At 37.0% G+C, this 12,266-nt stretch overlaps 2 protein-coding genes across 10 annotated transcripts in view; both read right to left on the bottom strand.

The window, feature by feature from the left end:
- Positions 1 to 1,175: 1,175 nt before the first annotated feature.
- sdad1 (SDA1 domain containing 1) lies at positions 1,176 to 8,662 on the bottom strand. 2 transcript variants are annotated; one of them, XM_065243943.2, is made up of 22 exons: positions 8,450 to 8,662; positions 8,011 to 8,115; positions 7,829 to 7,927; positions 7,489 to 7,599; positions 7,328 to 7,399; positions 6,714 to 6,814; positions 6,569 to 6,626; positions 6,143 to 6,217; positions 5,951 to 6,052; positions 5,573 to 5,642; positions 5,346 to 5,449; positions 5,139 to 5,196; positions 3,341 to 3,399; positions 3,164 to 3,240; positions 2,958 to 3,055; positions 2,712 to 2,788; positions 2,479 to 2,605; positions 2,235 to 2,323; positions 1,953 to 2,140; positions 1,736 to 1,820; positions 1,437 to 1,598; positions 1,176 to 1,335 (listed from the first exon to the last, which is right to left on the bottom strand). In XM_065243943.2, the coding sequence occupies exons 1-22, from the start codon at positions 8,537 to 8,539 to the stop codon at positions 1,291 to 1,293; spliced, it is 2,052 nt and encodes a 683-aa protein (XP_065100015.1). In that variant the 5' UTR covers positions 8,540 to 8,662; the 3' UTR covers positions 1,176 to 1,290. The 2 variants fall into 2 exon arrangements, with proteins under 2 accessions (XP_065100015.1, XP_065100014.1); XM_065243942.2 differs by having other exon boundaries at positions 2,235 to 2,326; positions 8,450 to 8,661.
- Positions 8,663 to 10,113: 1,451 nt separating this feature from the next.
- ptpn13 (protein tyrosine phosphatase non-receptor type 13) overlaps positions 10,114 to 12,266 on the bottom strand; it is a 126,410-nt gene continuing 124,257 nt past the window's right edge. For all 8 annotated transcript variants that reach the window (XM_065243944.1, XM_065243947.1, XM_065243946.1 and 5 more), the window contains 6 exons: positions 12,115 to 12,263; positions 11,876 to 11,966; positions 11,374 to 11,711; positions 11,082 to 11,297; positions 10,895 to 10,957; positions 10,114 to 10,768 (listed from right to left, as the gene is read on the bottom strand). In XM_065243944.1, the coding sequence (XP_065100016.1) occupies positions 10,691 to 10,768; positions 10,895 to 10,957; positions 11,082 to 11,297; positions 11,374 to 11,711; positions 11,876 to 11,966; positions 12,115 to 12,263 (935 nt within the window). In that variant the 3' untranslated portion in view covers positions 10,114 to 10,690. The remainder of the gene's footprint in view (positions 10,769 to 10,894; positions 10,958 to 11,081; positions 11,298 to 11,373; positions 11,712 to 11,875; positions 11,967 to 12,114; positions 12,264 to 12,266) is intronic.

Raw genomic sequence — 12,266 nt, 5'->3', positions numbered from 1 at the left:
ACTTTAGTGAAACATTTTGTGAATTTATGTTTATATAAACATTAGAAAGGACATTATTATTTCAAATAGTAGAATTTTTTTGTATTTTTGATGTATTTTGAAATGTCTGTTATTACAAAATGCCACAGAATTTTGACAATGTAAGGGTGTGTGTGTTTGTGTACATGTTTGTTTGTGTCTTTATGTGTGTGTAAGTTTTACTGTGACTTTGCACGCACGTGTGTGTGTGTGTGTGTGTGTGTGTGTGTGTGTGTGCACGCACCTGTGTGAGCATTAGAGCCCACCAATTTACATCTTTGTTTTGCATCTGTGGCAGTTTTTTTGCCAAATTCTGTAAAAAATGCTCTCTGTGGCAGTCAAACATTTGTGTGACACAGGGAAAATATGCAAACTCCACACAGAAAGGCCATCTGACGGAGCTGGGACTCGAAACGGAGGCCTTCTTGCTGTCATGCCCCATGCCATTATTTCAAGATTAAAGTCATGTCCTTAATTGCGTGGTTTGTTATGGAAATTCAATTGTTCCACATATATTTTTTAATGTTCGCCTTGTCAGTAAATCACCCGCGAAAATTTCCATTTCACTCCAGTCTGCGCTTTTTCTCAATTATTTACCCATTATTCTCATTTCTATACAGTTTTGCCTCATTTATTGGTTACTGATGCACTTTTAATAGTCCTGACTTTCTTATTGTTCGTTCATTCCTACACAAATCTACAGTTTTGAATGTGTTGGGTCCAGGGGCCTCATTTATTACATGCTGCGTAGAAAGCATTTTTACATTTATCAATAATGTGTATGTGTGATTCATAAACCGAACATACACGCTTTACAAGATTTTTTTAAACATGTAATTTAGTGTTAAAAAAATTGGTTGTATTTGCACATATTTTTTAACAAAAACAACAACTAAAGTAGAGGTGCTAATGTTTTTTTTCTATACTTAAGCCAATATGTCCATGTCAATGCCAATGAGTTGCATTTATTTGTGCATTAAATTACAGATTGTGTTTGCTTTACTTATTTTGTGACACTCTGGAGCATCAGGCTGACTTGTTTAATTCACTGCTGGTTTTAGAAATTATTAACTGTTATGCGTGGTAACGTATGGACTTTAACTTGTATATTTTAATACATGACTACATAATACAGTAATAAAGAAATGCATCAAACCTTCAATTATTTAAAATTTATTTTTGACAACATGACAGTGAGCACAACCAAAGGCGGCATCTTATATCACAAGCATCTTCTGTACACAATCTGGATTATGTGAGGACCTTTATGTGTTACTTGTATTTTCTCTTCTTCAGTAGCGCGTCTCTCAATGCGATCTGAGAGGAGAAGTAAAGTAATTAAAAAACGCTCTTGTATACAAATGTACACACAATCATAACATCTACAGCCTGAAATGCTGAGGAGTTTTGGAGCTCACCTGTTTGTCTCTGAAAGAGCGTTTGCCTTTGGTCCTCACGTCCTGACTGTATCGCATCATCATGAAGTTCTTCTTTCGTTTCTTCTCCTTGTTGCTGGTGCTGGCGTATGGGTTCAGTTTACTCCTCTTTTTTATATACTCTTTTCTGTCTGTCCGCCCAGCCTATAAAATTGTTCAATTTAAATTGAGAAAGACATACAATATATATTCTTCTACAATCGAAATTCTTATATTGATTATTGCACTTCATGTTTTTTTTTTACTTCTTTATAGATATTTTGAGTCTGCTAGTAACTCACCATTGCTGTCGCCAGTCGAGTTTCTTTATCAGATTTGGGTTTCTTGTGAAGACGTTCAATGTCTCTCAGACTGAGGATCTCCCCTCTGAAAATATAAATGTTTAATTTATCAGTTTAATAATTATAGTTCATACAATAAAAAGTTATTAAAATAGATCAGATTAATAATTTCTCGCATCTGATCACATGGGTCCAGATTATAATTTTTTTAATCTACCTCTCATTGTCTTCATCGTCGTCCTCGTTCTTCCTCTTCTGACCCTTGCCGGGTGCGGCATTGACCTCTTTGGTCATCTGAGCGATGCGGATCTTTTTGAAATCGTCCTGCGTGAGGAGTCGACTGGTGCTGACCATGGCGGCCTTGGCCTTGCGTTCGTCCTCCGGGATGCTTTGCAATTTCTCAGCCTGAGAAATAAAACAGGCAGCACGGGTTAATCTGCATCACAAGTTATTTACAATCAAAACAGAGTATCAGATCATCGATTGAGAAGACCCTTACCACTTCTGTTTGATCTTCATCAGATGAGTGATGCACATTCACCCATTCTCCATCTTCATCATCCTCACTCATGCTAGCGCTCTCCCAGCCTTCTATAACAGTACGAGGAGTCGTTAATGGATCAAAGAAGATAAGCAGCAGGAATTATTATGAATGAAACAAAAATAGTGCAAAACTAAATAATTATAGCCTTAAATTTGTATTACATAATGTAAAAATAAAACAAAAACAGCTTCTCTCGTACCTTCATCATCCTCTTCCTCGGCCGTCTTCTCAACCTCAAGCACCTCAGCTCCAGGGATGTAGTCCCTAGCCTCCAGTTGGCCATAATTCTGGATCTTGGCGTCCTTAGAGGCTTCTGTGGGCCTCCCCTGGTAACACAATTGTGCAAACGTGAGCCAGATATGATTGTTAAACCAGAATGTGCAATTCTGGGATTATTTTGTCTGCCTGAAAGAAGATTTAAATCAGGCTTACCCGGTCTCTTTTGTGTAGCATTTGTGGATTCAAATCTCTGAAGAGTTGGATAAGACCTCTGGCAGACATCACAACATCTGAAAGACAAATACAATAAATTCTGTATTAATAAAATATATCTGTACACGATATGTTATCACTTGCTAAATGATGCGATGTATTACACAATATATGCTTTAATTTAAAAATAATAATAATAGTTTGAATTGGATCAATGCACATATAGTTATCAAAGAAGTGACATACTTTTATCTTTGTGAGATTTATACTGTGCGAGATCTTGCAGAAGGTCTTCCGACATAGATAGAGGACAGCGGGCGACCATTTCTTTGATAGCGTTGATTCTGCAAGCGTTTGAGATTGATTTCAGATCAGCCTTTTCAAACATCATACATTTGCAACATACTGTATTATAAAATAACATTAAACTAGGATTTTAGATAAGCGCCTACCCAACTGTCATGACCTCTCCAGAATTTCTGTCCGTTACAAAGTTATTGGCGATGGTCATGATAACAGGCTCAATGATCTGTGAATGTAATAAGAGTGGACGAAACCAGATTCAAACATCTCTTTTTTTGTCTGATTTTACTGTCATCACAACAAAGACCTGAGGATTAAGTTTATACCTCTGGAGGAACCAACTGATGAGACGACTGGGCAGCACACAACAAAATCTTCGTCACCTCTGAAAGAAAGAGAAGCATAATTTCAGCAGGCTGAAGATCTTAAAGGCCACCTAGGTTTGCCCAGAATACGTCTGAAGTTTCAGCTCAAAGTGTCCCATAGATAATATATTATAGCATGTCCAAAATGCCACTATTTGGTTGGGAGCAAAAACTTTTAATTAAAATAGATCTGATTCCTGTCAATACAGTCTGAGACAATATTTAGATATGGTGGACAGTGTAAAACAGTACCTTGTAATGTTGCGTTTACACCAGCCGCGGTAGAGGCGGCAAAAACGCAATATTGGCGCGTAGTTGGACGCTTGAACATTTGAGTTCACTTGCTTCATTCTCGCGTGAAAGCCGCACGTGAAATTTTAGTCATTCGAGAAATTCACGTGAAACTTCACGTCATGGGAGGGGCTTCTGCGACTCCGCTGACTTCCTGTAATCACGTCACTACTTCGGCAAGATCCTGATTGGTTGAAGCGGCGCAGAAATCAGCAAAAGTTCACATTTTTCTACTCTCGCCTTTTCAGCGGCAGCGCTCAATTAATTTGGAACGCGCCATCGTCGCTTACCGCACCACAGGATAAGAATCCGCATGTAATCAAGTCTTTGCACTGACTAACCCTACAGTCACATTAGCTACAAAAGTGAACGACACCGAGCGACACGCACTCGCTTGATGGGCGTTCCTTGGCTAGTTTCCAAAAGCGGTATCAAAAGTCACTTTAGAGGTGTTGTTAACTCTTTCACCGCCAGCGTTTTTAAAAAAAGTTGCCAGCCAGCGCCAGCGTTTTTCATGATTTTCACCAAAGTTTAATGCCTTCCCGAAAATGTTCTTCTTTAAATATATAAACATGCAATATACCAAATGAAAGAACAGACCATCTGCTTTCAAACAAAAAAAAACGTTTCATCCTACCTTTAGTGGTTCTTTTGCAATCAGCTTTTGAATATGGGTAGGTTTTTGCAAAAACACCATATTTTGAGCAAAAAGCAGATATAATTCCATTTTTATGACGGACTTTTCATAGAGATCCCATTCAGAGCGATCTTTAAAACAGACACGGACATGCAGCAGCTTGCCATAGAGCAATACTTCCGGTTTTAAAAAGTTGCGGAAGGGCGCCACCTGGTGGATAATAGCGGTATTGCGGAAAGACGGAAAATCTCGTCATTGGCGGGGAAGCGTTTTCTCTTAATTGACGAGATATCTCGTCAATGGCGGGGAAAGAGTTAAGTTACAAGAAGGGTGTTTTTGGATTTAAAAGTATTTATTTCTCGATAAAAGTAACAAAATATATTAGATAAAATGCCAAACTTATCAGATATATAAATAAATACGCATTTTCCGCTATCTTGAATTATTTTCTCAGACTCGACCACAGACCTACATCACGCTGCTCCTTCACTCCGATTGGCAGTCGCTTTGTCGCATCACTCAGCATTTGCATAAAATAGCCTGCTTGTCTAATTTTGAGCCCGCCTTGCTCGCGCAGCGGCCAGCTCGTCGCTTGTCGCTGGCAAACGGCCACTTCCATTGAAAATGAATGGTACCTTGTCGCTCTGTCTGTGTCGCTTGTAGCTAATGTGAGTGGGGGGTTAACATGTAAATCACCCGCGCTTGCCGTCCTCTACCACGGCTGGTGTAAACGCAGCATAACAGTGGGTTTTTCATAATAAGAGACCTTCAAATAACTTTCATTTTCTTAATTCAGACAGAAGGACATAAACATCTATCCTATATATTTACCTCTTTGGTGGGGCTGAAGAAACCGCTGGACAAATGGGTAGAAGTTAAATAGGAAAAGCTGTAAATAAAAAAAACAAAAAAACAAAAAGAAAGTCAATTGTAGTTATAGTAATAAATTAAGCTGAACTAAAACTTGCTTTTCCCAATCTCAATTTGTAGGGGCACAATTTCGTACAAATGCACACCTATAGAAACAGGTAAGATTACCTCATGAATTCCTACGAGTCTGGAGATGAGCTCCATCAACATGATCTTCACCTCAAAACGCTCATTCGAACTCTCCAACTGCTTCAACAACTTCTCTGCAAAATCTGAAAAACACAAACTGATCACTCATCTGTTGTTTAGTTTAATGTTACACAACAATAAGAGCTTGTAGATAAGACCTGCAAGGGTGTATTGTGCTTCACATTTATGATGAAGACTGGTCTTACCCTGTGGATCATGGATCAAGTGTATAGCAGAGAAATTAAAGACCTCAACTTTTTTCTTCTTTTTATGTTTCTGGGAAAAGAAAGATAAACTTTTCAGCTCTGAAACTAAAAATCATATTTCTGAACCTGGACCACAAAACCAGTCATAAGTAGCATGGGTATATTTGTAGCAATAGACAACAGCACATTGTATGGGTCACAATTATCTATTTATTTCCAAAAATCATCATGTTTCATAAACATATTTTACTGTAAATATATCAATATTTGATATTTGGATTTTTTTTGCACCCTCAGAGTCCAGATTTTTTAATAGTTGTCACAAATCACAATTTGGTTTTGTGGCCCACGGTCACATTTATGAGTAAAGAAACATACCTTCAGAACTTTCATGGCTTTTTCCATTTTCTTCTTATTTTTGGACGACTTCTTACCCGTGGAATATCTGACCATAAGATCTCTGACTGTTGGTCCTTCATCCTGCAGAGAAACAAAACCAAACCAGACCCGAATCAGAAAATGAATAATGAAATGAAAAGTAAAATGCCCACGTAAAAAAGTCTGACATACCTCAGATTCTGAATCACTGTTTTTTGCTTCATCTTCATCTTTTCCCAGGAAAAATTTCAATCCGGCTACAAGGAGCTGAGAGGAACCAAGAGAGCCACCACATGTTTGAATTAAAGATGCACCAATATAAACATTTTCCAACCAATACCAATAGCAGATTCAAACTGACATTTGCAGATATCGATAGTTTAGTGGTGGTTATATTAACTTGCAATAACTAAATTCTGAAAATTACATTTTCTGAATGGTATTTATTTATATAATAAGCATAAATATTAAGCAATAAACTAGTGTTGTTTCTTTACATTTTCTATACATATATAGGTGTATCTCTGGTTTTGGACCATATGTGATTAAATTTAAACTAATGTACTACATCTCTATTTGACTGCCAAACTTATATGTTAAAATGCAGAAAAGTCCAACCTTTGTGATTTTGGAGAAACACGCTGTTGTGATGACGTTCACAGTTTTAGCGTCATTCCTGATTGGACGATGTGAAAATGAAAGACAGTGATTATGTTACGGATATCACATTATATTACGAGTTTGGTTTAAGGCATATACTCACCAGATGTTTCTTCTGTACAACTCGACCATCACATCAAGAGAGATCTTGGCAGCGATGGGGTTTGAATCCCTCAGCATGGTGTACATGAAATTCTGTAAGGTCTAAGAAGAGAACAAGTATTGAATATTTTATATTTAAAAACTTGAGCTTTTTTTAGTGAGGGGGGGGGCATTTTTTGTCTAGAAGCCTAATATTGGTCTTGTTTTGAAGACGACACTTTATTTTTTATTTTTACAATAAACGTAAACTGCTAATAATTTTTTATATATATTTTCACCTCCAGCCAATACAGTTACAAACTTTAAAGCAATAAAGAATATATTTTATACATAAAATTATTAAAATAAATGAGATGCACTTTTAGTGGTTTTACCAACCACGGCCACTAGGAGGCAATGCTGCATACTCTTGTCACAAATTAATACATTACTTTCACTGCATTATTATTACTGCTTAATTACATTCTCAGACCTTTTCAATGAGATATAGTTCGTCGTAATGGATTAAAATTTACATGCAATATATTGACGTAAACTCAGGTGTCCTGCTCACGGGACAGTGCTAGTAATAGGGGGTTAGGAGGTGATAATGTCCAAACTTTATAGATCACTTACCGTATTCAATTTGTTGTTTTTGTGCTTGGCATTGATATTTTTGATATCACTCACAATATGCGTGTATAACGTCTAAAGACACAGAGGAGAAATTATTTGGAGGAAATGTGACAATCAATGACACTCTTGAAACATGGAAATCATATGATCATGAAACAAACCTTTCGCAAAAGTTTGTCGTGACAGCGCAGGAGCTCGAAGAAGAGCTCGAGTAGACTGGTGGGACTGATCAAATCTTTGTTTCTTAGGAGGATGAGGGCTTTACAAAACGTCTAAAGAAAGCAAGTCGGATCAATGCATGGTTTAAAAAATTCATCACAACAGTGCCTACCCTAAAACATCACCAATATGATTTCTACCTTGGCCAATCATGTGCTGACAAAAGTATGCGCTACCATATGGTCACGCTGAAGTTATGTGGAATAGCAAATAAAGCTGTAATGATGATTAAAAGCGTATAGGCTTGAATCTCCACAAATTCATGATCAAAGTTACTCATACCATTCTAAGGTCTGACTCCAGGACTGTATGGTGGTTTAGAAGGAGGTTTGTTAGCTCCTGTGGGAATGTTGACAGCTCTTCTAGGTAACAGTGTCCAACCTGGAAATCACAACGTAGGTTAATCAATGAAAAAGATGCATAAAAAAAATGTTATAACATGACAAGAGACAGATCATTCATACCTGAGCAAGGAACATGACCAGATCACCCAGATCTTTGTTGGGTTTATCCGGCTGATGTTTGAAGATCTCGACATTTGACTGATAGTGACGATACTGCTGCAAAAACTGAAATGACAATGAATTATGAAAATGAACACAATCTATAAACCAGCTGCCTGAGTCCAGTGTATAATGTAAACATGACACTGCCCACATAAAAAAAATACTGTTTAGTATACCACAGCGTCTTACCATAGTAAATACTACAGTAACTTATACATCAATGAAATGTAGCAAAAATCAATTTACACAATATACGACAGCATACCACAATTTACCATAATAAATACAAAAGTATAGTACAGTATTTGTTCGTGATGGTCAAAGTAAATAGTTAAGTACAATTTAATGTGTTTCCATTTCTTAAAGCTATAATCATTAGAGTAAACAAAATCTTTACCTCCTCCGTATAAGACTTCGGATCCCTCTTGATGAGATTTTGTAACTGCGGGAGGTTCGTCGGTAACTTGTTATTGTGTCGACCCGACATATTTGACTGATTTCTTAAACTTCTAAGCGTCAGATAAGTGCGGTTATTTTGCTTTACTCGATTAATCCAGCACCAGCGTGGCTCACAAGTAAGTCGCCATGTTGTCTGAGAACCACTACGGAAAGCCGAAGGGACATTCTGCAGTTTTCAACTGTCGCCCTCTAGTGGACAGTGGGAGCACTGCTTGGGCAGATTTAGTATTGTTTTGTTTTGCAATTCAAACGTTTAAACTTTAAACATTTAAAAAATATATTTATAAAAGTTTAGACCTATTTAAATATTCATATAAAATAACTTTAATGAAAATAAATACAGTCAGTTATATTATAGATATTCACATTTTAAATATAAGATCGAAATATAATAATCTTCAAGTTTAATCACAATAATTATTCAATAACATCTGTTATATTGGTTGTAAATGTAGAGGCATGAAGTTGCTAGATCTTCATACTGATCAATTTCTTGCAACTATAGTAGTCAACATTTGAAGTGGATCAAAAACATTCACCAAATTAGTCCTAAAACAAGAACGGGTATTGGATATTGGTTTTTAAGAAAACTTTTAGAAAAGGTTTTGATCCACTTCAAATGTTGACTAGTGTAGATATTGAACTGTTTCCTTTGGGACAGACGTTGTCTTCCACAAGGTGGCGCTTCAAGTCATCTTGTTTACGGAACATTTTACATTATCTTTAAAAAATATATGAAGTGTAATATATAAATTTCTGAGAACAAATGGAGTAAGGCTTCACAGCAATAGCATTAAAACGTTTTATACAGACTTAAACAGAGTGACAAAGTGGACCAATCACAGTCGTTTGTGGTTACTGAGCAGCCGTTTCTCAATCCACAGGCTGCAGCCTCCGGAGGACGCATATCTAGGCTGCATACGTCATCAAGACTGTCTTATTTCAGAATATTAACAATTATAAAATTGACTGTTATTATTAGTTAATCGTAAATTGTTGTAATATGCTTATGACTGGCGAATATAATGCTCAGTTAACTCAAATAAACCAGGCTTGATGACGTATGCAGCCTGCATATGGAGCCTTCCGATTGAGAAATGGCCTTCGAAAAGTATCAAGTACCACCTAACAACCATCCGTGCGCTGCTTCTGGCTAAAGGGAATACAGCTGCGGTCAAATCTCGCGAGATGTTGGGTTTAGGGTTAGGATGAAAAACAGCGGTCAGGCTAGATAAAATACAGCTACGACCTAAATCCCTTGACATGTTGGGTTTAGGGTTAGGTTTTGGGGTAGCATAAAACTATCCGGCGAGATTTCACGAGATTATTTGGCAGTAGCTGTATCCCTTCTAGCCACAACCCTGCTTATGCGCATGTTCAGGCAATTATTTATACATCACAACAAGCAGTAAAATATTTTAATACTTACTTTTAATTATTTTATATATACACAACTACCAAAAATAAAAATCAAATGTATAAAATATATAAACATTATTTATCATTCTAAAAAGACTATTTAAAGACATTCTTTAAATTAAAATGTATTTTAATTTTCCACAGATTTAGGAATGCCAAAAATACATCAATTAAAACAGAAACTTAAAAGGAGTGATTTTCTTTTATTTACAAATTGCAAATTGTCCAGTATGTAACAGCTTAAAAACATCTCAACAGATTTCATAAGATAAATATATCTCACTAAATATAACACTTTTCATTTCTTCGCTTACCACTGGCACTCAGTGATTTCTAAAAGATTTACAAAGCAAATACTGTGATGTATTCTGTCAAGGCAACACCCATTCCAGCATCATTCGTTTAAAATATACACAAGAAAAATTTTGTGCCACAAAAAATATGATTTCCTTTCTTTTATATTTGATCCATAATCTTCAAAGAATCTATAAAAACTTTTACCAAAAAACGATAAATTATAAAATAAATGCTTTTAAAGTAGCAGCCGATGGTCAAGAATGTAAGCGATAAAAATACACAAAATTCTGCAAGAATCATATACGTCACTGACGTCTAAAACATTAAGACAAATTTGTTCGGACAAGGTCGAAAGCCCTGAAGAAAGAAGACACTGCTTCCGAAACGTCTGAAGCGTGTTGATATTGTGAGTTCATCTCGTGACCCTGTTTAAAGAGCAGAAAGGCAGTCGGTGTCCACATGCTTAACCTGAGAGTTTCTCGTCTTCCTGTAGACATCTGAGCACATATAAGATGACCTGGTAGCAGAAAATATATTGTTCCTAAAAAAAAAATCAGGAAATGTTACACAAAATCATAGCAAACATTAACTAAATAAATTCACACACACCCTATTTAACAGCTTAATTTTTAATACTCTAGTTTATTATAAAGCTCAAGTGGGTTACCTCTGTTTGCACCATGCCACGCCTCTGGAGTCTCATGGTACGTACCACATCTGATATGTCAAACTAAGGAAGTGAGGAACACATAAAATGAATTATTGAAAACATACTTAATCGTGATGCTTTGTAATATTATTATAATGTTATTATAACAACCAAACCTGAGATTATCAAACCCGGTGACACTTACATCTACATCTTTGCTGATGAGACCAAGAACCACGTCTAGGCAAATAAGGGTTCCTGATCGGCCAATCCCTGCACTGCAGTGTGTGACGATAGGTCCTGATTGGTGGATATGTCTCATGTAAGAAATAAATGTCAGGAGTTGTTCAGGTTGTGTAGGAGTGCCATGATCAGGCCAGCCAGTGTAGTTTAGATGCGTTACTCTCTGGACACCATTGGTCTACAACATAAGGTCACATATTATGCATATATAAAGATGAGCATGTAAATCAGTACAATTGGTGACAATAACTTACCTGGATATCTTTGACTTCTATAAGACGAATTACAAAGTGGTCCAAGTGCTGATCTTTAACCAGAGTGACCTGTAGTCGATCGCTCACCATCTCGGGTGAGTGGGGCGTGTCGGGCCAGTACCTCTGACATTTCACTTTGCCTCCTTCCACTTCCTGTGTCATCATGGCGATCACGTTGGACTTCTGCTCCCAAACCATCTGCCAGAAGTCGCCCAGCGTCGTGGGCAGCGGCCCCTGACATGCGATGTACATGAAGTTGTCATTCTTCACGGGCATCTTGATGAAGTTGGCATTTATGTAGCCGCCATCCTTTCCCAGCTTGACCCTTGTTGTGTCGACTGATCCATTAGAAAGAGAAAATCAGTCAATATAAGAAAAAAATAACTGATAGTCACAGATAAGAATTAACTTAGGTCTATCATGAGCATAAGCCACAAGTTTGTTCCTTTAAAATGAAAAGGAATTTAAAGGTAATCTTGATTTAAATTTTCCTCACACTTACATGGGACAATGTTTTTGTATCGGTTTTTCCTCCTGTTTTCTTCGGTCTGGCCAACCAAACAGTCATCTAAGGGCTGCAAATTCTGCAGGTTCTTTAGAAGAAAAAAATATGGACATAAAAATAAGTCTTAATACGTATATGATTCCCAACTCAACAATATTTCTACAAACTACTGTTGGACAGGTTTTATTTGCAAATCAGGACACGGATATCTATAACCTGTGATATAGTCTGTTTACCTCAAACTCCTGCAGAGGAACCTTATGCTCCAGCAGACCTTTCATCATGCGCACCACACTGTTAAGTTTACTGGACGTGTATTGACCATCAGGAACCACCCGAACCAGCGGCAGAGAGGTCAACTCATCTTCTGTGACTATTGGTCCATCTG

The sequence above is a fragment of the Paramisgurnus dabryanus genome, chromosome 18 (genome assembly GCF_030506205.2).
Source record: "Paramisgurnus dabryanus chromosome 18, PD_genome_1.1, whole genome shotgun sequence".
Lineage (NCBI taxonomy): Eukaryota > Metazoa > Chordata > Actinopteri > Cypriniformes > Cobitidae > Paramisgurnus > Paramisgurnus dabryanus.
The sequence above is the reverse complement of the archived record's forward strand: the minus strand, read 5'-3'. Positions and strand labels throughout refer to the sequence as shown.

Bases quoted from the DNA above. Each gene is read 5' to 3' on its own strand.
- sdad1 (XM_065243942.2), bottom strand. From the start codon at position 8,539: ATGTCGGGTCGACACAATAACAAGTTACCGACGAACCTCCCGCAGTTA. The intron at 2,789-2,957 runs GTATGTCACTTC...TTTGTCTTTCAG, and splicing joins TAAATCTCACAAAGATAAAA to ATGTTGTGATGTCTGCCAGA. The intron at 1,599-1,735 runs GTGAGTTACTAG...ACAATTTTATAG, and splicing joins CTCGACTGGCGACAGCAATG to GCTGGGCGGACAGACAGAAA.